Source organism: Vipera berus, assembly GCF_964194415.1.
Source record: "Vipera berus genome assembly, chromosome: 2".
Lineage (NCBI taxonomy): Eukaryota > Metazoa > Chordata > Lepidosauria > Squamata > Viperidae > Vipera > Vipera berus.
The window spans coordinates 1234184-1261437 of NC_138203.1; the positions used below are offsets into that span (position 1 = coordinate 1234184).

The window sequence follows — 27254 nt, forward strand, 5'->3', positions numbered from 1 at the left end:
TGAGAAGTCCAGCAGGACAAGGATAGTTAAAAACTTTGCCATGAAGAAAATCAAAAGTGGGGGGAAAAACGAAACAAACCCGAAAGATGTCCGTTTCTCTGTTTTGGGTGAGAACTTCAGCAGAGGGCTGCTGTGTCCATCCACGGCCACCGGATGGCGCAAGGATAGTCCTGAAAATTTTCCAGGCAAAAAAGCTGGAATGTAAATTTCAGTGCTTGAAATTCTTGACAACCATCATCCTTGCCCGGAAAAGAATTCTGACAATTGCAGTCATGCAAAGGAGGGAAAGGAGAGAATTCACAAAGACAACTGGCAACTTCAATTCCAAGCGCTCTGGATGAAAGTCACAACAGAAACCTGGCATAAAAAGGGGTGTGTGCAATTGCGACTGTTAACGGAGGCCGGAATTTCCATGGTATGTCACGAGGATCAGAGGTTGAGGCAGCCAGACGGCTGACATGATTTTACGACATTTTTTGCCGTGGCCATTAAGTCAACACGGCAGTCGTTTAAGCGGACCCATTTTCACAACGGACATTTTTTTTGCTGGAAATAAAATGCTAAGTTTCTGGCCAAAAAAATAAAAATTGTGATCACAGGACTATGGAACCCCCAAAACAGTTGCCGAGTGCCCAAAATGGGATCACGTGATTGAAGAGGGGGAGCGACCATCGTAACTTTGAATCTAATAACCATAATGATAAAGTTGGAAGGGGCCTTAGAGGTCATGTAGTCCAACCCCCTGCTCAGGCAGGAAACCTTATACCATTATGACCCTTAAGTACCTTTTGGGGAGTCTGTCGCGACTTCAACCAGTTACTAAGCAAACTGGTCGTAAGCTGAGGATTACCTGTCGTTTTGATCTGTTCTTAAGGTCCGGATAATAATAATAATAATAATAATAATAATAATAATAATAATAATAATAATAATAATAATAATAATAATAATAATAATAATAATAATAATAATAATAAAGTTGGAAGAGACCTTGGAGGCCATCTAGTCCAACCCCCTGCTCAGGATATTGCTATTACATCACTGCACACACAGCTTAGAAAGCAACCACAGGATCCGATGCTTTGATCAAAACGACAAAAGGAGCATCAGCCTGATGGGCAGAGAAAAAGGGGCGGAGCCTGTGTCGTGATAGCACAATACCTGCTTGACCTTTGGCTTCCCCTTGCAGGGTCTCTGCTAGGAAATGAGGCAGATGGGAGATCCTTTGGGGGGGGCAGCTGAAATTTGGGGAGTAAATGGCCCAGCTTCATTCAGACATTGGTCTGGTGGTTAAGAGCGCCAGGCTAGAAAGAGGGAGATACTGTGAGTTCTAGTCCTGCCTTAGCCATGAAAGCTGGCTGGGTGACCTTGGGCCAATCACTAGGTGACTGTGAGTTCTAATCCTGCCTTAGGCAGGAAAGCCGGCTGGGTGAGTTTGGGCCAATCACCAGTCGATTTGAGAGTTCTAATCCCGCCTTAGGCACGAAAGCCGGTTGGTGTCTTTGGGCCAATCACCAGGAGACGGTGAGTTCTAGTCCCACCTTAGGCACGAAAGCCGGTTGGTGTCTTTGGGCCAATCACCAGGAGACGGTGAGTTCTAGTCCCGCCTTAGGCACAAAAGCCGGTTGGTGTCTTTGGGCCAATCACCAGGAGACGGAGAGTTCTAGTCCCGCCTTAGGCACGAAAGCCGGTTGGTGTCTTTGGGCCAATCACCAGGAGACGGTGAGTTCTAGTCCCGCCTTAGGGATGAAAGCCGGCTGGGTGACCTTGGCTCAGTCACTCAGTCCAACTCACCTCACAGGGTTGTTGTTACGGGAAAAATCGGAGGAGGAATGTGTTGGATAAGTTCGCCACCTTGAGTTATTTGCAAAAATAATAAAGGCAGGAATACAAATAAATAATTTGGGTGGTCCGTGACTTACGAACACAAGTGAGCCCGAAATTTCCCACAGTTGTTAAATGATTTTTGCCTCATGTTACGACCTTCCTTGCCACAGTTGTTAAGTGAATTCACTGCGGCTGTTAAGTTAGTAACACGGCTTTGGCTGAATCTGGCTTCCCCCATGACTTTGCTTGTCAGAAGGCGGCAAAAAGGGGGATCACGTGACCCGGGGGGGGCGGCGACCGTCATAAATACAGGCCGACTGGCAAGCGTCCGAATTTTGCTCACGTGAACGTGGGGATGCTACAACGGTGGTTAAGTGTGTGAAAAACCTCCTAAGTTGGGCTGCTTCTAGAGTTAGCTCCGCTTCTTTCACAGGTTTACCCTATTCGCGGCACACGCCTCCCTCTCTCAAGGAATTTCCATCGTGAAAGGAAAAAGCTTCCTATTAATAGCAATCAAAGCAGTTATGTGAAATAGAAGCCTCAGCATCTTCTGGAAGAGGATGGAGGTTAACTGTAGTGGACAAGAGGAAAGAGATCAGAACGGAGCAGCAAAGAAAGAGTTGCCGTGTGTGGATTTTTCTTCACTTTTGTGTGTACAAAATGAGCGGAATGGATATTTTATGGAAATATAAATGAAATAAATAACTCTCTCTTCCAAACTGAGTATGATAGATCTGATTTTAATTAAATAATTCCTATTTTTTATGTTGATGTATTCAAGTGTGTGTATCCATTTCTATATATTTAGCTGCGCGAGAGCCTTATAAAAAATCAAATTCTTAAGGCAACATAGGAGTATTAAATGTCTTTTTCAGACCTAATTAAAAACAAACAAACACACATCCTAAGTCAATTTTTCGGTGCTGTTGTGACTTCAAACGCTCATTAAATGAGCTGAGAATTACCCATATTAGATAGTTTATCGCACAGTTTGCTGTTAATTAGTACCCAAATATTTGGTCCAGCAAAGAAGAATCCGGATTCTCCGGGACGGGAGGAAACTTACTTGCCAGGCTGGGAGAACTTTCCCAATGTCGTTCAAGTTGATTCCGTCGCTGTCTTCACATTTCCCTTTGCCAATTCTAAAGCAGGGGGAGACAAAACGGGCCAAGTAAATAAAGCATTATTATTTCGTGTATTTCAGTTATTGTTTATTAAGCAACCTTATATGACTGCTCAACTTACACACGGTGACTCTGGGCGGCTTACAACATTGTAAAGCTTCACCGTGTAAGAATCCGTAACACACAAAGAAACACGGCAGTGGTGGCAACTACACAATCGCAGCACCCACTTGAGCGGCTCTCCGCCTGGACTCCTAGGCCTGCTGACAGAGCCACATCTTCCGCGCGTTTTGAAAAGACATCAAGGTGGGGGCCAATCTTATCTGGCATTTCAAAGAGGGGGAGCCACCACACAGACGGCCCTGTTCCTTGGTCCCACGAGACCAGGGGCTCCCAACCCTGGGGGTGCGAGACGATATTCCAGGGAGCTGCGAAAACCTGGGTTTTTAAAATTATAGTGCATATGCATAATTTGCTGCTGTTACTTCAAACGTTTGGAAGGGGTGCGAGAATATATCAGAAGTGTTCTAGGGGTGAGAGGTATAGAAAACTTTGGGAGCCGCTGCACTAGATGTAGCTCCCTAATCGATGACTTACAACAGGTAGTTTGCCTGTATGAAACTAACCAAGGAGAGAAGCAACCTGGAACTAAGGAGAAATTTCCTGATAGTGAGAACAATTAACCAGTGGAACTACCTGCCTCCAGAAGCGGTGAATGCTCCAACACTGGAGGCTTTTAAGAAGAGACTGGACAGCAGCTTAAAGTGTCAAATTTAGCAGAAATGGCTAAGATTTCTGCTTATTTGAAGGATCATTTACAAGAAAGATACATTTCGGTCTGGAGAAGATGGATAGATTATATTCAGAATAAATATGGGACTAAAAAGTTCCATTTAGCCTATGAGTAAATTTTAGAGTATTATTATTATTAATAGTTTATTATAGTGAAATTTTTATTAGTTTTAATTATATGACTTTTAATCTGTTTATATTTATGTTAAAGGGGAGTTAAAGCGCATTATGGACTTGGTTATTTATATAGTTGGTTAATGTTAGATTATGATTATTATATTTGTAACCCTGTACTCAGCTCTGGGAAGTGGGGGAGGGAGGGGGGGTTAGGGTGGGTTGGTTTTGGGGTTTATATTGTAACTTTTATAAAACATTTCAATAAAAAAAAGAGACTGGACAGCCATTTGTCTGAAATGCTATAGCGGGGGGTTGGACTAGATGACCTCCAAGGTCCCTTCCAACTTTATTATTATTATTAAATTGTACACATATGTAAAGCTGACATTGATGGAGGTTTGGTGTTTTTTTTGAGAATAATCCAGGTAGTTTTTCTCAAATTATAAAACAAATAGTGACTGCTAATATTTTTTCTTCTTCTTTTTTGGATTATAATTTTTATTCATGTTGCGTTTCTTTCTAGGATGGCAGGATGCCGGCAATCTGTGGCCCTACCAGGATTCCTACTTGCTAAGCTTGCAAAGGATTCTGGGAGTTGCGGTACACTATTATCCTAGATTGCCTTTCCTTGCAAGTCCCAAAGGTGCTTTTTTCCCAGGCAGCCACGGGACTTTCTTGGGTTCCTTGTGAAGACTTTTCCCTTCTCCTCCAAGAAGCTTCTTCAGCTCTGCCTGGATGGTGGGGAATGGGAGGATTTATACTCCTTGCAGACAGCTGGTCGTTTGCATTCCTTGAGTTGACCTGTGTCCTCAGGGTCACCTGAGTGGGGCAAATGGCTGTGGAGCCTTCTTGGCTGCAGGATGTTTTTGGCCCTGGGTCCCTTCACTCCGAGATTCGGACAATACAGACACATCCCCAATAACCTGGGCCGGCCTTCAACGGGGAAGGGACCCAGGGCAGGAAACATCCTGCAGCCAAGGAGGCTCCACACCCCTTTGCACCACTCAGATTGACCCTGAGGACACAGAGATAAGCCTCCAAGTGGCCTCAACGACTCTCTAAAGAAATGCAAATGACCAGCTTTCTGCAAGGAGTATAAATCCTTCCCACCACCCAGTCAGAGCTGAAGAAGCTTCTGGGATGAGAAGTGAAACGTCTTCAAAAGAAACACAAAAAAGTCCAGTGGCCTCCTGAAAAAAAAACCCACCACCTTTGGGAGAAGTATACCAGGATGACTGAGAATCTCCAGAGACATTTTCCTATGCTGCTTACCCTACCTAGGCTTCTCCGTTTCATATAAAGACCTAAATGATATTTCCTCAGGGTAAACTTCACATTTACCGGTAATATTTACACAGCACAAAGATCTTTTCACTTCCCACCCCTCAGCCGGCGGAGCTCAGACAAGCAGTGTGAAATTCTGGCTTAGAATACTGAGATCCAGGAAACAGAAAAACCACGAGGAAAAATGGGTAAAACCCATCAAGGGGAGAAACAACCTAGAACTAAGGAGTAACTTCCTGACAGTCAGAACAATTAACCGGTGGAACTCCTTGCCTCCAGAAGCGGTGAATGCTCCAACGCTGGAAGTTTTTAAGAAGAGACTGGACAACCATTTGCCTGAAATGGTCTAGGGCCGTGGTGGCGAACCTATGGCACACGTGCCACAGGTGGCACACAGAGCCCTCTCTGTGGGCACGCGTGCCATCGCCTCAGTCCCAGGCCTTCAGCCGCCGCCGTGTGAAAAAAAAAAGGTTCAATCAATCAATTTCAACTTCTCCTGGGGAAAAAAAAAGATCTTGCAAAGTTGGAATTGATTGATTGAACATTTGAGTCCCACCCAGTCTGCCGTTACCACCGCAGCCACGCCCACCCAATTGGCCAACCCACCCAATGGGCCACCCCTACCCAATATGCCACGCCCACCTGGCACTCGACAATACATAAGTGGGTTTTTTGTTGCAATTTGGGCACTTGGTCTCTAAAAGGTTCGCCATCACTGGTATAGGGTTTCCTGCCTGAGCAGGGGGTTGGACTAGATGACCTCCAAGGCCCCTTCCATCTTTATTATTATTGTTGTTGTTGTTGTTATTAATTACTATTAATTATTATTATTACTATTAAAGAACATTTTTCTCCAAAGCCTTTTGTTTTGTGAGGCTTCCCCCCACTCTCAGTTAAAATAAATAGGAGAAAAGAGATTTATGAAATAGTTCCTATTATCTGCATTTTAAACGATACACCCAAGTGATCAAGCTGCGGACTAAATTGATCTGTGTTTGGTAATATTTACACCAAATCGAAACAGGAACGTGTGTATTCACATCAAGACACAGCTGGTAATAGACTATGGATTCAGATGGATTAGTCCATGTCTCACACTGTAACAGGGGCCTTCAAACTCGACTTGGGGACTTCAACTCCCAGAATTCCTCAGCCAGGCATGCGCTGAAGTCCACAAGCCATAAGAGGGCCAGGTTTGAAGGCCCTGCACTACAAAATACGATATCTGCCCTCTGGTGGCTAAGAGTTCTCCGATGAGTCCCAGCCCCTCTACAAAGTTGGGAAAGTCACCAAAGTAGGAAAAGCAACTTCCTGCATTTAAAACTGTTTCTTTCACATCAACAGGATACTTACCCTTCTCTGTCTATCTGTGGAAGAGGAGGGTGCTTGGGAGTGTTGCGGAGTTTCCTGTGGAACTGTGTGAAGTCAAGTTTCTCTGGCTGCAAATCCCAGGTGGCCCCACTGCAGAATAATAATAATAATAATAATAATAATAATAATAATAATAATAATAATAATAATAATAATAATAATAATAATAATAATAATAATAATAATAATAATATAATAATAATAATAATAATAATAATAATAATAATAATAATAATAATAATAATAATAATAAAAAAATAGAAAGGCTGAAAGGGTGAAGATTTTGGAAGGAAAGACCGTACAAAATGGTAACTGGGTTTAACAGGGAATTGGGAGCATAGGCACACAAAGAAAGATTGATGATAGATAGATAGATAGATAGATAGATAGATAGATAGATAGATAGATAGATAGATAGATAGATAGAAGATATATATAGAGATGATAGAACATAAATAAACAGATAGATACAGAGAGAGAGAAGATGGATGGATGGGTGGGTGGATGGATAGAAAGATGACAGATGATATATAGAGAGAGAGATGATAGAACATAAACAGATAGATAGAAAGATATAGATAAATAAGATAGATATGATAGACAGACAGACATAGATAGTTGATAGATAGATAGAGAGATGATAGAACATAGATAGATAGATAGATAGATAGATAGATAGATAGATAGATAGATAGATAGATAATAGATAGATAGATAGAAGATAAATGGATGGATGGACGGAAGGACAGACAAACAGACAGATAAATATACAGGTACTGGAGTTTGAACTGTGGAATACAGTGGTCCCTTTTGGTACAATGAGTACCAAAAAGGATGAGTACCAAACAAATCTTTCCCATAAGGAGTAACATCGTGAGTCACAAGGCAGCCAACAAGTTCTAGCTTCTGCGTTGAGTACCAAACAAACAAGGAGTACCGGGACAAAATTTTCACGACAAAAATGTGTCGAGTATCATATTCGGTGAGTTTCAAAGCAGCCGAGTGCCGAGGTACGCCTCTACTTGGGCAACCACACAGGCTGCCGGGGGGGGGGGGATCCATCCAGAGGGCGAAGGGGAGGGGGCTTTTTTACCTGAAGGGCTCCCGGGTGTTGGCTGCCCAGATATCCGTTCCCAGCATGTCCAGGGAGCTGTTTTTGTTGCCGTTCTTTGGGAAAAAAGAAAGCAAACAAGAAAATCAAGATGTTTCCTTCTGTGTTAAATGTTTGCTTTGCAGCAGCACTTTTTTTTAATACGGGCGGTCCTTGACTTACAACAGCTTGCTTTCGTGACCATTCAAAGTTACAGCGTCACTGACAAAAGTGACTTAGGACCGTTTTTGACCCTTGCAACCGACGTAAGCACGTGATCAAAATTCAGACGATTGCCAACTTACTCACATTTATGACGGTCACAGCCTCCTGGGGTCACGTGATCGCCCTTTGCAGCCTTCTGACAAGGAAAGTCAACGGGGGAGGCCAGATTCACTTAACAGCCGTGTTTCTAACTTGACAACTGCAGCGATTCACTTAACGACCATGGCAGGAAAGGTCTTAAATGGGGCAAAACTCACTTAAAAATTGGCATCATTTCGAAAGCTGTTAAGTTCTGGTATTTATTTTTATTTTTTATTTATTTTAATTCCATTTATATCCCGCCCTTCTCCGAAGACTCAGGGCGGCTTACAAGCTTAGCAGTAGCCTTCATTCTATGTATATGCCTGCTTGTTAGGGCTTTCACACACACCCCAAGCGGCATTATTACAAAGTCAGCTTAATTGCCCCCAACAATCTGGGTCCTCAATAATAATAAGTAATCCTCAATTTACAACCCCAATTGGGATCGGAGTTTCCCATTGCCAGGCCCCCAAATTTTAATCCAATGACTGTGTGGAAGCTATGAGTGTTGTTAAATGGAAGCAAGGGTTTTAGTTACTTTTTCAATGCCATTGTAACTCTGAATGGTTGCTAAACGAATGACCGTAAGTCGAGAACGTCCTGTAAAGCTTCCAACAATTGGAACGGCTGCATCCATATGATTGTTCAGCTCCATTAGAATCGCATAGAAAAGGATAGGATAGGATAGGATTGGGGAGGGGGATGGGATAGGGATAGGAGATGGAATGGAATGGAATTATGGGATAGGATAGGATAGGATAGGATAGGATAGGATAGGATAAATGGAATGGAATAGAATAGAATAGAATTATGGGATCAGTGCTTGGCAAACGTAACGCTCAGCCTCGCATAAAAGAGCTCGGATTTTGGTGGATTTCAGAAAGTGGGGGGAAGCCTAGGGGTTGGGCTTTGTAGAGTAGAATGGAGCTGGAAGGGACCTTGGAGGTCTTCTAGTCCAGCCCCCCGCTTAAGCAGGAGAACCTATACCATTTCAGACAAATGGCTGTCCAGTCTCTTCTTAAAAACTTCCAGTGTTGGAGCATTCACAGCTTCTGGTGGCAGGTTGTTCCACTGGTTAATTGTTCTCACTGCCAGGAAATTTCTCCTTAGCTCCAGGTTGCTTCTCTCTTTGGTTAGTTCCTTCATGTCCTGCCTTCAGGTGCTTTGGACATCAGCTTAAGTATCTTGATTAGAGACAGTGAAAGGGTAGGACCACCTGGTTGAACCTCCCAGTAGTTTATTATTTATTTATTATTTTATTTATTTATTGCAGAGGTAGCCTGCTCTGCTTGTTGGAAAATGCTGTATGATTTCTTTTACTCTCAGTGAAACATATTTTGAAGACTCTATGATTGTAGGAAGCCTTTTGGGTTGGGATAATAATCTTCCAGGATTGCATCTTAAACAATGCATCTTAAACAAAGAACTGCACCAAAAATGCACCAATGTACAAGTCTGTGAAGAAGGATCTGGACAGACTTGAACACTGGGCACTATCTAACAAAATGAAATTCAAAGGCAAAAAACGTTCGGTTCTACATTTAGGCAAGAAAAACCAAATGTACAGGTATAGTACAGGTGGTGACTTGCTCAATAGTAGTAACTGTGAGAGGGATCTCGGATTCCTAGTAGACAATCCCTTAAATAGGAGCCAGCCGTGTGACGCAGCTGCCAAAAGAGCCAACACAATGCTAGGCTGTATTAACAGATGGATAGAATCAAGATCCCGTGAAGTGTTAATACCACTTTACAAGGCCTTGGTAAGGCCACACGTGGAATCCTGCATCCAGTTTTGGTCACCACGATGTGAAAAAGATGTTGAGACTCTGGAAAGAGTGCAGAGAAGAGCAACAAAGATGATCAGGGGACTGGAGGCTAAAACATATAAGGAACGGTTGCTGGAATTGGGGATGTCTAGTTTAATGAAGAGAAGGGTGAGGGGTGACATGATAGCAGCCTTCCAGTATCTCAGGGGCTGCCCCAAAGAAGAGGGAGTCAAGCTATTCTCCAAAGCACCTGAAGGCAGGACAAGAAGCAACGGATGGAAACTAATCAAGGAGAGAAGCAACCTGGAACTAAGGAGAAATTTCCTGACAGTGAGGACAATTAACCTGTCGAACCACCTGCCTCCATTTAGCTGTGAATGCTCCAACACTGGAAGTTTTTAAGAAGAGACTGGACAGCCACCTGTCTGAAATGGTGGAGGGTCTCCTGCCTGAGCAGGGGGTTGGACTAGATGACCTCCAAGGTCCCTTCCAACTTTGGTATTCTGTTAATTTGTGAGGTTCCTTGAGGAAGGAAACACTGTCTGCCATTTTTAATAGTAGGCAGCGCACTCATTAATGCAAGTAAACTTTCATTCAATTTTGAGTTAGAATTAGGAAGGGAACTCATTGTTAACCCAAGGTTTGCCTTTGTTCAATAGTCCCACTGGGTGTTTTTTTTCCCTAGGGAAGTCTGTGTAGGTGTGAATTCACTCAATGGGATTTACTTTACAACAGAAACAGTACTCTGCTGCTCTCTAGCCTAAATATAAAACTATTTAATATATAAAAAGAGTGCAAACCTCACTCCCTTCTAGCACTGATGATGTTACCTAATTAGGTAATGAAATGTCCGCAAAAGGACCCCCAGCCGAGCTCAGAGCGCACCAAGGACCCCACAGTTCACCCCTCAGCTACAAACATTCTCTTCTATTGGTGCGAAAGGATGATTTTCTGGCTTAAAGAAAAATCCAGTTTTTCTTACCTGGTTTTGATTATGGGGCACGGAGGAGCCTTTGCCTCTGCAGCCGGACGTGGTGTTTTCAATGTCCTGGTTGCAGTCAACTGTCCACTGAAGTGAGAGAAGAGAGAGAAAGGATTTTCCTGTGTGTCGCCCAGATGAGAGGCACAGCTGTGTAAATTTGATTTAATGAACCAATGAATAAATTCCGACTGAAACACGAACCGAACGAGGCCAGGGTGACAGCAAGGACCCCGGATGGGAATTAGGGGGTCGGCGTTTGCTGGCCGGGTCGAGACAAAACAGCCCTTCTTTCACCCCTCGGATGACAGAATACACCTGTGTCAACAGGTGGCTGCACCTGGCCGACCTCGCTGGAGCTTGGAAGCTAAGCAGGGCCTGGCCGAGACGCTCCTGGAATGGGGCAGCCCGAAGAAACGGCACGGCATCTCTGGGTGGCGAGTCTACCCAACTGTGGCTGACCGACAGAAGCCAAGTGGGCTCAGAGTTCATTCATACTTGGGTGGGAGCCCAGGGTTTTAAACAAGGCTAAAGTCAGATAAAATATATCTGGTTTCTGTTTCCTTTAACAAAATGGAGTCATATTCTATTTTGCCCACAACAATAAGCTTATGAGGTAGGTTGACGAGAGGGAGGGGGATGGGGAGGGAAAGAGAGACTGGCCCCAAATCACCCAGCCATCTTTTATTCCTAAGGCAGGACTAGAACTCTCAGTCTCCTGGCGATTGGCCCAAACTCACCCATCCGGCTTTCCTGCCTAAGGTGGGACTAGAACTTTCCGTCTCCTGGCGATTGGCCCAAACTCACCCATCGGGCTTTCCTGCCTAAGCTGGGACTAGAACTCTCCGTCTCCTGGCGAATGGCCCAAACTCACCCATCTGGCTTTCCTGCCTAAGGTGGGACTAGAACTCTCCGTCTCCTGGCGATTGGCCCAAACTCACCCATCCAGCTTTCCTGCCTGAGGTGGGACTAGAACTCTCCGTCTCCTGGCAATTGGCCCAAAAATCAAGTTTGATTTTTGGAGACTGACATGCTAAATGCACCATTCCTCACTCTTATTCCTAAAAACACCTTCCTAAAGACTGGGAAGATTTGACCCAGACCCACCTTGTGTTCTGAACCAGCCCTCTTCTAGCAAACCCCTATTCAAAAAGAAGAGACTGGAGAGCGTCCAAGGCTAAAAGGCTTCTGCCAAGATTTAATTACGCAGTTAACAAAAACACTAGAGCTTGTCTTCTCAAGCGGAAAAGTTGCTTTCAGCAACCAGCCCCTCCCCAAACACTCCTTTTATAGAGAGCTCAGGGCGTGGTCTCCCTGTGCCTCCTCCCGAGGAGTCCCATAGTCTTTCTTTGTTTGTTCCTGCTCGACTGCCTCCTGCGTCGGGCGTCCTTGAACAGGGCCAGCTGTGGGTCATCATCCTCCGCACTCTCGGGCTCACACAGCTGAGAAGAGGTCCCCGGCTGAGGACTCTGCAAAGCCTCCAAACCATCATCAGCCGGTTCGTCTCCCTCCTCCCCCTCATCTGAGTCCTCCGATACATCGGACCCGGCTGTCGGACCCACCGGCTGGCCCTGAGTCACAACACTATCCCGCACCGCAGGGCCCTTCCCCCGGGTCTGCCGATCCGGATGCGGTCGGGATGGGAACTGTTCGTGAAACGCGGTCACCAACGCAGGGGCATGAACGGCGGTCGCGTCTTCCCATGTGAAGTCCTCCGGCCCGTACCCTTTCCACTCGATCAGGTACTGGAAGCGACCTTTCAGCCAGCGGGAATCCCTGATGCTGGCGACCTCGTACTCGGGGGTGCTGCCTCCATCACGAGTTCCTGATGGGGGAGGTTCCGCTTGGCGAAGTGGACAGGCCGGTTGTTCGGGGACCAACAAGGACCGATGGAAGACGGGGTGCACGCGCAGGGAACGTGGCAGAGTTAAACGATAGGCGACCGGATTGATGACGGCCTCGACTGGGAACGGTCCAAGGTAACGGTGGTCCAGCTTCCTCGCCGGCCGAGTGGATGGTAGGTTCCTGGTGGACAGCCAGACCCGATCCCCCACCGATAGTGGAGGCGTATCCCTTCTCGACCGATCGGCGAACCTCTTGTAGTCGGCCTTGGCCTTCTCCAGCTGCCGTCGCACCAACCGATGGATCGCCTGTAACTCCGCCATGAATTCGTTCGCTGCCGGCTCCGGTGAGTCCACGGGAGAAAGGGGGAAAAACCTGGGGTGATAACCCACGTTGGCCAAGAACGGTGTCATCTGCGTGGAGGTGTGCTGCGAGTTATTAAAGGCAAACTCGGCTATGGCCAAATAGTCCACCCAATTGTCCTGCTGCAGGTTAACATAGCAGCGCAGATACTGCTCTAAGATGCCGATGACCTTCTCGGTACCCCCGTCGGTCTGAGGATGATGCGCGGACGAGAGGCAAACCTTAATGTCCAACGCCCGCATCAACTCCTGCCAGAAGCGGGCTGTAAACTGGGCCCCCCTATCGGAGACGACTCTATCGGGAAGGCCGTGCAGCCGGAACACCTGTTGGATGAACATGCGACTAGTGGCGCGAGCTGACGGTAAGCCGCGACAGGGGATGAAGTGCGCCATCTTGGTCAACATGTCCACCACCACAAACACTGTCGTGAAGCCGGAGGATGGGGGTAGATCCGTCAGAAAGTCCATGGACACAGCCCCCCAGGGTCTCTTGGGCGTTGGCAAAGGCTGCAGTAAACCAGGCGGGGCCCCTGTCGCTGACTTGGCCTGCCTGCATGGGACGCAGGAGGTGACATAAGACTGGACATCGTGTCGGACTCGGGGCCACCAGAAAGTACGGGAGACCAGGTTCAGAGTCTTGAACAGGCCAAAATGCCCCGCAGCCGGGTTATCATGACATTGGCTGAGGACGAGTCCCCTGAGTGGCCCTCCTGGAACATAGAGCCGGTCACGATAATACAGGAGTCCATCTGCGACCGACCAAGGCGAATCTGGCCCCACCTCTTCCTTCCGCTGAGCCACCCACGCCTCCTGCTGCTGCGCCTCCCGGATCCGAGCCCGTATATCCACCGGCTCCCGCACCGCAGCAAAAGACTCGACGGGGATCACTGTCCTGGGCGGAAGCTTGTCTTCCACTCGGGTGTACTCGGGCTTCCTGGACAGAGCATCCGCTCTCTGGTTGTGCCCGCTTGGTATGTACCGCACCCGGAAGTCAAACCTCGCAAAGAAGAGGGACCACCGGATCTGGCGTTGATTCAAATTCCGAGCGGTCTGCAGGCTTTCCAGATTCTTGTGGTCCGTCCGGACCTCGATCTGATGCCGCGCCCCCTCCAGATGATGCCTCCAAGCCTCGAACGCCGCCTTGATGGCCAGCAGCTCCTTCTCCCAGATGGTATAGTTGCGCTCCGAGGGGTTCAATTTCCGAGAGTGATACGCGCAAGGGAAAAGGGTACCGCTGGGCGTCGTTGCCTGGAGTAACACGGCCCCAATGGCAATGTCGGAGGCGTCCGCCTCCACGACAAATGGCCGTTGCGGGTCGGGATGTTTCAAGATGGGCTCCTTCATGAAGGCGTCCTTCAAAGCCTGGAACGCCTGTTGTTCGGGGGCGTTCCACTGGAACCGAGTCTTCTTCTGCAGGAGCCGGGTGAGGGGGGCTGTCAAGGCAGCAAAGCCAGGGATGAATGTCCGATAGTAGTTGGCAAATCCAAGGAGTCGCTGAACGTCCTTCACGCGACGCGGGGGTTGCCAACTCTGCAACGACTCGACTTTACTCGGCTCCATGGCGATGCCCTCAGGAGAAATGCGGTGACCCAGGAAATCGATGGTCACCTGGTAGAACTGGCACTTCTCCAACTTGGCAAACAGCCGATGTTCCCGGAGGCGCTGCAGGACCTGACGGAGGTGCTGACGATGCGCTTCACGCGACGGGGAGTAAATCAGGATGTCGTCCAGGTAAATCACGACAAACTGGTCCAACAGATCCCGAAAGATATCGTTCATAAAATGCTGAAACACAGCGGGGGCGTTGGTCAGGCCAAACGGCATCACCGTGTACTCGAAATGTCCATAGCGAGTACCAAACGCCGTCTTCCACTCATCACCCGGCCGAACCCTGACGAGGTTGTAAGCTCCACGCAGGTCCAGTTTCGTGAAGATCTTAGCCTCCCGGAGTCGGTCCAAGAGCTCGGGGATGAGGGGCAGCGGGTAGCGGTTACGCACCGTGATGGCGTTGAGTTTCCGGTAGTCACAGCAAAGCCGTAACTCGCCCGACTTCTTTTTGACGAAAAGCACGGGCGCAGACACTGGCGAAGACGAGGGCCGGATGAAACCGCGAGCCAAATTCTTTGTCAGGAAGTCCCGCAATGCAGCCAACTCGGGCTCCGACATGGAGTACAAATGCCCCACTGGGAGAGGCGCATCAGGGACTAGGTCAATGGAGCAGTCGTAGGGCCTGTGCGGGGGTAATTGGTCCGCCTCTGACTCGCTGAACACGTCAGCAAAGTCGGACAGTTCGGGAGGCAAGGAAACCCCTGGGGAACCCTCCACCTGGCCGGCACAGATATGGCGGGTGTGGTCCACGCACTGCAAACTTGGGAAGGTGACCAAGTTCTGAGACCAATAGATCTGTGGATCATGCGCCCGGAGCCACGCCAGTCCCAAGACCACGGGGAAGTGCAGATCCGAAGTGACGTAAAACTGGATGGCCTCCACATGGGTACTGATGGCCATACACACGGGTTGCGTGGCGGCCGTAATAGGCCCGGACAGGAGCACTCGACCATCGATGGTCTCCACAAGCATGGGCGGATCCACTGGACACTGGGGAACAGCCCATTTGGCCACGAAGGCCGAGTCCATAAAGTTAGTGGTAGCCCCAGAGTCAATTAAGGCATGGACCGGAATCCCCTCTGGCTTGCCAGGAAGGATCAGACGTGCCTCCAAAATCAAATGCCGTGGAGGTTCACAGGCACCGTCGGAACGGCGTCGCTCGGCGTGGTCGTTGTGGGTCGCCCGATCTTTCACACCGTCTAGATCGGGCTCAGGCCGTTTCCCGACAGCAAAGCAGGGGACTTTCTCGGGGCAGGCTTGGTCACTGACGCCCGCTGACGCTTCTTCGGGCAAGAAGCAGCCAAATGTCCAGGGTCCCCACAGTAAAAACACAACCCCCCCGATCGTCGTCTGTCCATTTCCGTCACCGATAGACGGGACCTGGCGGCACCCAGCTCCATTGGCTCCTCCCTCTGGACTGGGGGCTCACGCTCAACAGGAGCGGCAGGGGTCTGTGGGGTAGCACGGCGACTTTTTCGCTGCTGCAGCCGGGCATCGATCCGCAGACAAAGATGGATCAGCCCATTCAGGTCTGAGGGAATGTCCACGCGGGCCAGCTCATCCAACATCTCCTCCGACAAGCCATCCTGGAAGGCATCCACGAGCGCAGCCTCATTCCAGGCGGAATCCTGGCTAAGCAGCCGGAAATCGCTGATGTAGGCCTGTAGGGGGCGCTGACCCTGCCTCAAAGCTTTCAGGCGTCGGGTGGCAGTCTGCGCCTTAATTGGGTCCTCATACATGAGGCGCATATGGTCACAAAACCCCCCAAAGTTATCCAACAAAGGGCTAGGCTGTGCCAACAGAGGCGTGCCCCAACGAGCTGCATCTCCCGACAGAAGGCTCAACACGAATCCCACCTTATCTCGGTCAGTGGGGAAACCAGCCGCCCTCACGCTGATAAAAAGCTGGTATTGTCCCAGGAAGGCAGTAAACAGTTCTGGATTACCAGCAAATTTATCCGGCATAGCTATCTGACATTTCCTCCTGGGTGGGGGTGCAGCATGTACCTGAGCTTGCAGTTGTGCCACCTGAGCTGCCAGCAAAGTGAGTTGCTGGGTGAGCTGGGCATTCTCGGCAAGAAGCTGCTCCATCGTAGTAATAAGGGGTGGGAGGCTGAAAGCAAACTGTTCTGAACCAGCCCTCTTCTAGCAAACCCCTATTCAAAAAGAAGAGACTGGAGAGCGTCCAAGGCTAAAAGGCTTCTGCCAAGATTTAATTACGCAGTTAACAAAAACACTAGAGCTTGTCTTCTCAAGCGGAAAAGTTGCTTTCAGCAACCAGCCCCTCCCCAAACACTCCTTTTATAGAGAGCTCAGGGCGTGGTCTCCCTGTGCCTCCTCCCGAGGAGTCCCATAGTCTTTCTTTGTTTGTTCCTGCTCGACTGCCTCCTGCGTCGGGCGTCCTTGAACAGGGCCAGCTGTGGGTCATCATCCTCCGCACTCTCGGGCTCACACAGCTGAGAAGAGGTCCCCGGCTGAGGACTCTGCAAAGCCTCCAAACCATCATCAGCCGGTTCGTCTCCCTCCTCCCCCTCATCTGAGTCCTCCGATACATCGGACCCGGCTGTCGGACCCACCGGCTGGCCCTGAGTCACAACACCTTGGTGACTGTTTGTTCCTATTAATTATTATTGTTAAATTGATTTGCTGCCCATCTCGCAGTGACTGATACTGTCTTTGCAGCCTCCAAACTAACCTGAGGGCTGAGCAGCACAAGCAAATGACATCCAGTGTGATGACCTGGGGCACGGCACAGAGGCAACACAATCAGCTGACAGTTCAAATTGCCCCTTTATTGCTCCAAATGTTCCCCAAATGCTCCCACATCTCTGGCAAGTCTCGGAGCAAAGTGGCCACACACACACACACACACACACACACACAGAGAGAGAGAGACAGAGACAGAGACAGAGAGAGAGAGAGAGGGAGACGCACACCTCCAGCTGGCTCAGGAATTCTGGGAGTTGAAGTCCACGAGTCATCAAAGAGCCAAGGTTGCCTACCCCTGGACTAAATCAAGGCGTGCAGGAAGCAAAGGAACAAGGCAATTAATCCAGGAAAATAAAGCAGGAAATAAAGCAGGAAGTCCAGGAAACATCCCAAGTCGGCAACGGCACACAACCCTCCGTGAATTCAGCATTTGTTCCCGACAAATGCCCCTCGCTGCTCCCGCCTTCTCTCCACTCTCCATGCTGGAGGAGCAGGAGCGGGCGGTCCTTGCTCATCGCTTGAGCACTATTTCTCACGCTCATCCTGCCCCTGTTCCTCTCTGCCTATGAGCCGTCCCAATCCTGAAAGGCCCTGGTCTGCCTTGGCCTGGTCCTCCCCGTCTTCCTCCAAACCCAACGACGCCTCGACGCCTCCCCCTCAATCTCCGTTGGATCCAGGCTCCGACGGAAGCATGGCAGCCAAAAGCCAGCCATCGACACACACACACACACACACACACACACACACACACACACCATCGACATCTAAAAACTGTCAAGACTAATTCGCCCTTTCACTCACATTTCCTCCCTTGCTCGCAGCTTGACAATGGAATGGAGGGATGGTATCTAGGCAACCGAGGCGTCCTTGAGAACCTGTGCGGATGCCAAGGTCACTAAGGCAGGTGCTCGATGGAGAAGCGGACTGTTTCTATTACAAGAAGAAATATTACTATTGGACAATGAGAACCCACCCGGTGGGCGGGGATGAGGGAGTCTATTGTTTAACTAAGCAAGCATTTGAGCGGGAAAACCAGAGCTGGTTTCGCTTCTTCTGTGCCAATGCAGATTTTCAGTAAAGTATTACTCTCTTGGTAAAACCGTGTCCCAAGAGTTTCTTTTTCTGGAAACGCCAACTGGACAGTTGACAAAAAGCCACACACAACAGACACCACAAATGCCACCTACAGAACAGCACACACTTTGCTAGAGAGAAGTTCCCCGAAGGATGGGCCTCGGCACGAGTCGGAAAACCCGGAAGGCAAAAACCTGTGGTCCCGGTGACCGACCCAGATTGGATCCTGCAAACTTGCTTGTTTGTTAAAATGGTGTACACACCCTTGAAAACATACAGCTTGGAACTATCTCAAAACCATCCAACCTCTTATTTGGTCCTGCAGGGATTGTCCTCCTTCTCACTCCTGCAGGCCTCTTTTTGTGTGTTTAAGCCAGTGGGAGCGACCCACTCCAGGTCCTCCACCCACCTGCGAGATATTGGACTGCGTTTTCTCGTTCTCGTCATCCCCTTCGTTTTTTTCGGTCAACAAGCCTTGGACTTGATATTCCAAAACGTAGCTGTCAATGAATCTTTCCAGCTCCTCAATTTCCTGCGACCGGTTGCTTCCTGCCTCTGAAGAGGCAGAAGCCACGGAAGAATTTTCCATCCCCCTCTGTGATGAACGGAGAATTGCCGTGTCCTAAGTTGGGGAGAGGGAAAAAAGAAAGAAAAAAAGATTAACCTAGTGACTGAAACATTTCATGCATTCCGTGTCCTCCCCCTTAGCAAAAACCCAAACAGGTAGTCCTTGATTTATACAAATTATGACTTTTTGAGTCCAAAATTTCCATTGCTAAGCAAGGTAATTTTTTAATTTTTAATTTTAATTTTTTTAATTTTAATTCCATTTATATCCCGCCCTTCTCCGAAGACTCAGGGCGGCTTACAAGCTTAGCAGGTAGTTGTTAAGCAGGGTTTTCCCCATTTAACAACCTTTCTTGCCACCGTTGCTAAGTGAATCACCGCCCTTGTTAAAAGTTAGGAACACAGTTGTTAAGCGAATCTAACCCTAACCCTAACCTAACCCATTGACTTTGCTTGTCAGAGGGTGGCAAAAGGGGACCACGTGATCCCGGGGACCCTGTGGCCGTCATAAATAGGAACCGGTTGCCAAGCATCCCAGCTCTGATTACGTGGCCTCAGGGATGCTCCAACGGTCACAGGTGTGAACAACGGTTTTTCCCCCCCGTGCCGTCGTAACTTTGAATGATCACTAAACACGTGGCCGTGCTCTACCAGTTGATCAGATTCTTCATTGTTTTGAGTAACAAATCCTTTGCAACTTAACGTGTGGTTTTTGCACCTGACAAATTTGTAAGAAATCCAGGAACATGGATAAGTGTTTACAATATTGAGAAAGTATCATGTTTAATTGATCTTATTTTCCTTCCCTCCCTCTCTCTTTCTGAGACACAAAAACACACAATCTTTAAACCCCTACCTAGTGTTTAATTTTTCTTCCCATTCCATCTAGTACAGGGATCCCCAGTTCCCCCAGTCCGTGGACCAGTACCGGTCCACACAAACAAGCAAAGCCCCATCCACGGGATGCAGGCAGAACACAAAACTACACACTCTCCAGTCCATGGAAAAACCTCTCCCCACGGAACCGGTGGTCCCTGGTGTCCCAAAGGTCGGGGGCCTCTGATCTAGTAGACAACTGGCACCCTCTTCCGGCTGTGGGGGTTTGGCTGGTCTCCATCTACATAAAAGATTAAACTTGCTATCATGTTTTTCAGCTGCCTGGCTCGCTCTGCGACATGTTCCAATCTTGCAGTTTTGCTATTACGATAAATCTGCTCCTTGACAGCCAGCCAAGATTTAAAAGGTGTCAACGTGCTACAAAAAACAACAACAACATATTCTAAAAATCTGGAATTTGCCTATTTATGAAGAATTTGGGGTTTATTGTGCTTGGAGAAGGGCCAGAAAAACCCATCATGTATTCCTGGGATGATACGTGGATGCCAATTATCAAAGTTTGGGTGCATGAAAGTGTGCAGTCCCAGCTTTAGAGCTGGCACTTCGTGACTGTATCTAGGCAGTCCTTGACTTACGACTGTAAAGCAGGTCATCACGGGAACGACTTGATTTTGCTACCTTTTTTTGTGGCAGACATTAAGCAAACGTAAAGGAATACACAGCAATGTTACACAAAGCCAGTGGTTGCAAATAGGGCAGTCGCTAAGCAAACACAGCGGTCATTAAGCAAAGCCACTGTTTGCTAAGGGGGCCATTTTTTTCCTGGAAACAGGAAGGAAATGCCAGTTTCTAGCAAAAATCTTGTAAATCAGGGGTCTTCAAACTTGGCCACTTTAAGACTTGTGGACTTCAACTCCCAGAATTCCTCAGCCAGCCCTCTGGGGAATAACAAAATAAGAGAGTTGGAAGGGACCTTGGAGGTCATCTAGTCCAAGCCCCTGCTCAGGCAGGAAACCCCACACCATTTCAGACAAATGGCTGTCCAGTCTCTTCTTAAAGACTTCCAGTGTTGGAGCATTCACAGCTTCTGGAGGCAGGTAGTTCCACTGGTCAATTGTTCTGACTGTCAGGAAGTTTCTCCTTAGTTCCAGGTTGCTTCTCTCCTTGATTAGTTTCCCTCTGTTGCTTCTTGTCCTGCCTTCAGGGGCTTTGGAGATTAGCTTGACTCCCTCTTCTTTGGGGCAGCCCCTGAAATACTGGAAGGCTGCTATCATGTCATCCCTCGTCCTTCTCTTTATTAAACTAGACATCCCCAATTCCAGCAACCGTTCCTTATATGTTTTAGCCTCCAGTCCCCTGATCATCTTTGTTGCTCTTCTCTGCAGACTTTCTAGACATCTCAACATCTTTTTTACATCGTGGTGACCAAAACTGGGTGCAGTATTCCAAGTGTGCTGGAGAACATCCCGTGTTCTGAGCAGTCACAGGGAAGCCCAATCAGGGGGCAAAGAAAGCATTTCCAAGGTCGACAAACAAAAGGCGAGGGGGGGGGGGGGAGAGGCAGGAACAAAAGGCTTAAAATTGATGAAGCCTGCTCTTAAAAGTGTTGGGCAGGGGTGGGGAGGGGGGAGAAAGGCCAACAGAGAGAATCTCCAACTTTTGGGCACCAGGGACCACTGCTTCCGTGGGGAGAGGTTTTTCCGCAGGCCGGAGGGGGCCTGGTTTTGTGTGCTGCCTGCATCCCGCGGATGGGGCTTTGCTTGGTTGCGCGGACCGCTTGCTGGCATGGCGTGGCCCGGTACTGGTCCACGGACCTGGGGACTTGGAGACCCCCGTTGTAAGGTTCCGGGCTGATCAGCCAAGAAATAAAAGGCAAAGGCTTTTGCCAGAAGGTGAGCTGGGATGAAATTCATTGTTCCTCCCTTTGCAGTGGACGATGGAGAGAAACCGCAGAGGAGCATTGTTCACTGCTTTTCACGAAGTGACAGCCGGACAATGCTGAGCATGACATGACGTGTGGGAGCAGGAAAGAACTTGGTGTGTGCGTTTGTGTGTGTGGGGGGGGGCGATGATGGGATGGCAAACCATTAACTGAAGTGCATAAGGACCACAAAGGAATAAGCGAGTCTCCTCTACAAAAGATGTCGAGACTCTAGAAAGGGTACAGAGAAGAGCAACAAAGATGATTGGGGGACTGGAGGCTAAAACATATAGGGAACGGTTGCTGGAATTGGGTATGTGTAGTTTAATGAAGAGAAGGAGCAGGGGGGACATGATAGCAGTGTTCCAGTATCTCAGGGGCTGCCCCGAAGAAGAGGGAGTCAAGCTATTCTCCAAAGCACCCAAAGGCAGGAGAAGAAGCAACGGATGGAAACTAGTCAAGGAGAGAAGCAACCTGGAACTAAGGAGAAACTTCCTGACAGTCAGAACAATTAACCAGTGGAACTACCTGCCTCCAGAAGCTGTGAATGCTCCAACACTGGAGGTTTTTAAGAAGAGACTGGACAGCCATTTGCCTGAAATGGTATAAGGTTTCCTGCCTGAGCAGGGGGTTGGACTAGATGACCTCCAAGGTCCCTTCCAACTTCTTCTTCTTCTTCTTCTTATTATTATTATTATTATTATTATTATTATTATTATTATTATTATTATTATTACTATTATTATTATTAATCAAGCGCAACGCAGCTGCTTTCCTTAACGAGCCCTCTAAAAATGCAGGAAAAATTATATTTAACATGACATGCATTAAATGCAGTGAGGATTATATTTGCGCAGCGCTAGGAAAACGAGACCACCCCATCGGAGGAAGCGATAATTAAGAAAATCTTGGGACTGTGCAGAAATGGACAGAATCAAAGGAAGAGGAGATACAGAACACTTTCAAACATGGAACTAATTTGGTCGGTGGTGGGAAAAGCGGGATAGAAAGAATTTAGCCTTTGTGACTAGGCAAAAATCAACCCAGACAACACATGGATCATTAAGCACAAATGAATTGTAATGATAGAAAACTAATAAAATACTTTTTTTAAAAAAACAACAACAATATAGCAGGGGTCTTCAAACTGGCCCTTTTATAACTTGTGGACTTCAACTACCAGAATTCCTCAGCCAGCCTGCCTGTCAGGCAGCCAAGAAATGGGAGGAGGGAGGGAGGGAGGGAGGGAGGGAGGGAGGGAGGGAGAAAGAAAGAAAGAAGAAAGAAAGAAAGAAAGAAAGAAAGAAAGAAAGGAAGGAAGGAAGAAAGGAAGAAAGGAAGAAAGAAAAAGAAAAGAAAAAGAAAGGAAGGAGAAAGGAAAGAGAAAAGAAAAAGAAAGGAAAGAGAAAGGAAAGAGAAAAGAAAAAAGAAAAGAAAAGAAAAGAAAAGAAAAGAAAAGAAAAGGTCTGGGATAGGCATTTCAGAAGAGTTTGTTTTTTGGAATCCATTTTTTTAAGGATGGTCCAAAGTCAGAATTGTTGCAGAACAACATGATGAGCTCTTTTTTTAAAAAAAAATTCCATTTATATCCCGCCCTTCTCCGAAGACTCAGGGCGGCTTACAAGCTTAGCAGTAGCCTTCATTCTATGCATATGCCTGCTTATTAGGGCTTTCACACACACACACCCCAAGCGGCATTATTACAAAGTCAGCTTAATTGCCCCCAACAATCTGGGTCCTCATTTTACCTACCTGGGAAGGATGGAAGGCTGAGTCAACCTTGAGCCTGGTGGGATGCGAACCTGCACTGATTGCAGGCAGCTGGTCTTACTTAAGGAGGCATTAGCCCACTGCTCCACCAAGGCTCTTTTAACTTCACAAACACGAAGGGCTGCCGACAATTCCTCTAGACCAGAGTTTCTCGATCTCAGGCACTTTCAAGACACGTCGACTTCAACTCCCAGAGTTCCCCAGCTGGTATGCATCGATTAAAACAGCATTCTGGGAGTTGACGTCCCTAGGTCTTAAATTCCTGAGGGTTGAGAAACAATAGTTTAGGCTGACCTAAGAATCGTGGCTTAAAAAAAATCACAGTTGACAAAACAGCCGTGGGTATTACAGTATGCAGTCCTTGACTTAGGACAACAGTTGAGACCAAAATTTCTGTTGTTAAGCGAGACAGTTGTTAAGTGGGTTTTTACCCTTTTATGAATTTCTTGCCGCAGTGGGTTAGGTGAATCACTGCAGTTATTAAGTTAGTAACACGGTTGTTAAGTGAAACTGGCTTCCCCATTGCCTTTGCGTGTCAGCAGGTCGCAAAAGGGGATCACGTGACACACACTGCGACGGTCATAACTATGAACCAGTTGCCAAGTGTCTGAACCTGGGGTGAGTTGCCCGTGGGGATGCTGCAGTGGTATTAAGTGTGAAACACGGTAATAGGTCAACTTTTTCCGTGCTGTTGCAACTTCAAACAGTCACGAAATGAATGGTTGTAGGTGACTTCTTTCTTTCACTTCACAAAACAAGGTTTGCAAATTATTGTGCCTTAACCTCTTCCATTTTGAGAAACGGCTGTGTTTTAACTGAAAGCCCCTTTTCCCAAAGTCTCCCTCTGGCTGCCCCATCACGCCTGCAAAGTAGTTGTCCAGTATCTGAGGGGCTGCCACAAAGAAGAGGAGGGGGTCAAGCTATTCTCCAAAGCACCAGAGGGCAGGACGAGAAACAACGGATGGAAACTGACCAAAGAGAGACGCAATCTGGAATTAAGGAGAAACTTCCTGACAGTGAGGAACAATCAACCAGTGGAACAGCTTGCCACCAGAAATTGTAGGCGCTCCATCCCTGGAGGTTTTTAAGAAGAAACTAGACAATCGTCTGAGATGGTACAGGTTCTCCTGCTTGAGCAGGGGGCTGGACTAGAAGACCTCCAAGGTCCCTTCCAGCTTCTATTCTATTCTATTCTATGTTGTGATTCAGGGTCAGCCTGTGGGTTCGGCAGTTGGGTCAGATGACTCAGAGGAGGAGGAGGCGGGTGTTGAAGAGCTTGCTGATGAGAGCCCTCAGCCAGGCCCCTCCCACCTGTTCACGACGGCGACCCAGCTGTGTGAGCCTGACAGCGTGGATGAAGATGACCCACAGCTGGCCCTGTTCAAGGACGCCCGACACAGGAGGCAGTCAGTCAGGAGTAAACAGAGGAAGGCAATGGGGCACCTCGGAAGGAGGCAGAGAGAAGCCACGCCCTGAACTCTATATAAGGGGAATGTGTGGGGAGGGCTGGTTTGCTGAAGGCAACCGCTTGGATAGTTCCTGTTTCTTGGTTTGTGTCTTGTTCTATTTGTTTTTGTAGCAATAAATTTGGCAGGCGTAATTCCAGCCTCTTGCCTTCTTGTAAAAGGGGTTGTCCCTGCTTTTTCTGCAGGGCCGGTAGCAGGCTGGTACAGAACATTCTATTCTATTCTATTCTATTCTATTCTATTCTATTCTATTCTATTCTATTCTATTCTATTCTAATTCTATTCTATTAATTCTATTCCATTCCAATCTAGTTTTGAGGAACAAATAGAGTAGGTGAAAGTTGAGGTGCCTTTAAAATAACTAGGATGACCACCTGCTGGTGATGTTGTACTTTAAGAATCTGTCAGCATTTCCTCTTAAATATCTGTTTTCAGGGGATTAAAGGTTAATTGGGAAATATTTTTCCACATAGCTAAAGTCATTAGAGGAACATTTTAGCTGCTGCTTTGCTATAAATAAGGATTGCTTTTGCTGAGTAGAAGACCTTGAGAAGTTTGTGAGTTCTTTTTTGCTTGCACAGTATTTACAGTCCCTAAATCTGCCGACACCGAAACCTTGATAGCCAGGAATGACTCAGCAAGGTTCTGTGAATGGATCATTTCCCTTGATTTCAGAACTATCGGTGACTCAACCAGAAGGCTGATCCTTAATAACAACAACAACAACAACAACAACAATATAATGTTACAAGGGATCTTGGAGGTCATCTAGTCCAACCCCCTGCTCAGGCAGGAAACCCTATACCATTTCAGGAAGTTTCTCCTTAGTTCCAGGTTGCTTCTCTCCTTGATGAGTTTCCATCCGTTGCTTCTTGTCCAGACTTCAGGCGCTTTGGAGAATAGCTTGACTGCCTCTTCTTTGGGGCAGCCCCTGAGATACGAAGACGGCTATAATGTCACCCCTGGTCTTTCTGCAACCATTCCTTACATGTTTTAGTCTCCAGTCCCTGATCATCTTTGTTGCTCTTCTCTGCACCCTTTCCAGAGTCTCAACATCTTTTTTACATCGTGGTGACGAAAACCAGGCCTAGGCAATATTCCAAGTGTGGCTTTACCAAGGCATTATTGACTCTTCTACCTGTTGATCTTTTGGGGCCCTTCCTTGCTTTTCTTAGCTAATTACTGGCCAGGCCTCCAGAACAAAGGCAGAGCTGGAGCCAGCTTCACTGTCCAAGTAGGCCTTTCAGAGCTTAGGGCATGCCTTGAGGTGCTCTCATCCTAAACGGAGAGCTCGATTTATGTCCTGCCAGATTCCTATTTCATGGCTTTTAATTAAAGGAGAAAAGGGAACTGGGGGCTGGCCACGGGTGTGTCTGTTCTTACCCTCTAGGACAGTGGTGGGGAACTATGGCCCATGCTGGCTGAGGAATTCTGGGAGTTGTAGTCCACGAGTCGTGAAGGGGCCATAGTTCCCCATGCTGGCTCAGGAATTCTGGGAGTTGAAGTCCACCAGTCATGAAGGGGCCATAATTACTCAACTCTACTCTAGGGAGATGGAGGCTTAGAGTGCCGAGGCACACAGAACCGGAACGGAACAGAACAGAATAGTGGAATGGAATGGAATGGAATGGAATGGAATGGAATGGAATGGAATGGAATGGAATGGAATGGAAGGGAAGAGAAGAGAAGAGAAGAGAAGAGAAGAGAAGAGAAGAGAAGAGAAGAGAAGAGAAGAGAAGAGAAGAGTAGAGTAGAGTAGAGAAGAGAAGAGATGAGAAGAGAAGAGAAGAGAAGAGAAGAGAAGAGAAGAGAAGAGAAGAGAAGAGAAGAGAAGAGAAGAGAAGAGAAGAGAAGATATGGAATGGAACAGAACGGAACAGAACAGAACAGAACAGAATAGAATAGAATAGAAAATATGGAATGGAATGGAACGGAATAGAATAGAAATGGAACAGAAATGGAATAGAATAGAAAAGCAAAAGAATAGAATAGAGAAAGAGTAGAAAAGAATAAAGAACCGAATAAAGAAAAGAATAGAATAGAAATAGAATAGAGAAAGAATAAATAGAACCGAATAAAGAGTAGAATAAGAAAAGAATAGAATGGAATTCAGAAAGAATAGAATAGAATAGAATAGAATAGAATAGAATAGAATAGAATAGAATAGAATAGAATAGAATAGAATAGAATAGAATAGAATAGAATAGAATAGAAAAGAATAGAATAGAATAGAATAGAATAGAATAGAATAGAATAGAATAGAATAGAATAGAATAGAATAGAATAGAATAGAATAGAATAGAATAGAATAGAAAATATGGAATGGAATGGAATGGAATGGAATGGAATGGAATGGAATGGAATAGAATAGAATAGAATAGAATAGAATAGAATGGAATGGAATGGAATAGAATAGAATAGAATAGAATAGAATAGAATAGAA

At 47.2% G+C, this 27254-nt stretch overlaps 1 protein-coding gene across 3 annotated transcripts in view; it reads right to left on the bottom strand.

The window, feature by feature from the left end:
* The window catches only part of CTIF (cap binding complex dependent translation initiation factor), a 168125-nt gene that overhangs the window by 118696 nt on the left and 22175 nt on the right, over positions 1–27254 (bottom strand). For all 3 annotated transcript variants that reach the window (XR_014025288.1, XR_014025289.1, XM_081319269.1), the window contains exons 2-6: positions 18660–18872; positions 10660–10746; positions 7609–7682; positions 6498–6605; positions 2894–2969 (exon numbers count right to left, since the gene is read on the bottom strand). Coding sequence is in view for 1 of the 3 variants with exons in the window: in XM_081319269.1 (XP_081175395.1) it covers positions 2894–2969; positions 6498–6605; positions 7609–7682; positions 10660–10746; positions 18660–18839 (525 nt within the window). In the remaining 2 variants the exon portion in view is untranslated. The remainder of the gene's footprint in view (positions 1–2893; positions 2970–6497; positions 6606–7608; positions 7683–10659; positions 10747–18659; positions 18873–27254) is intronic.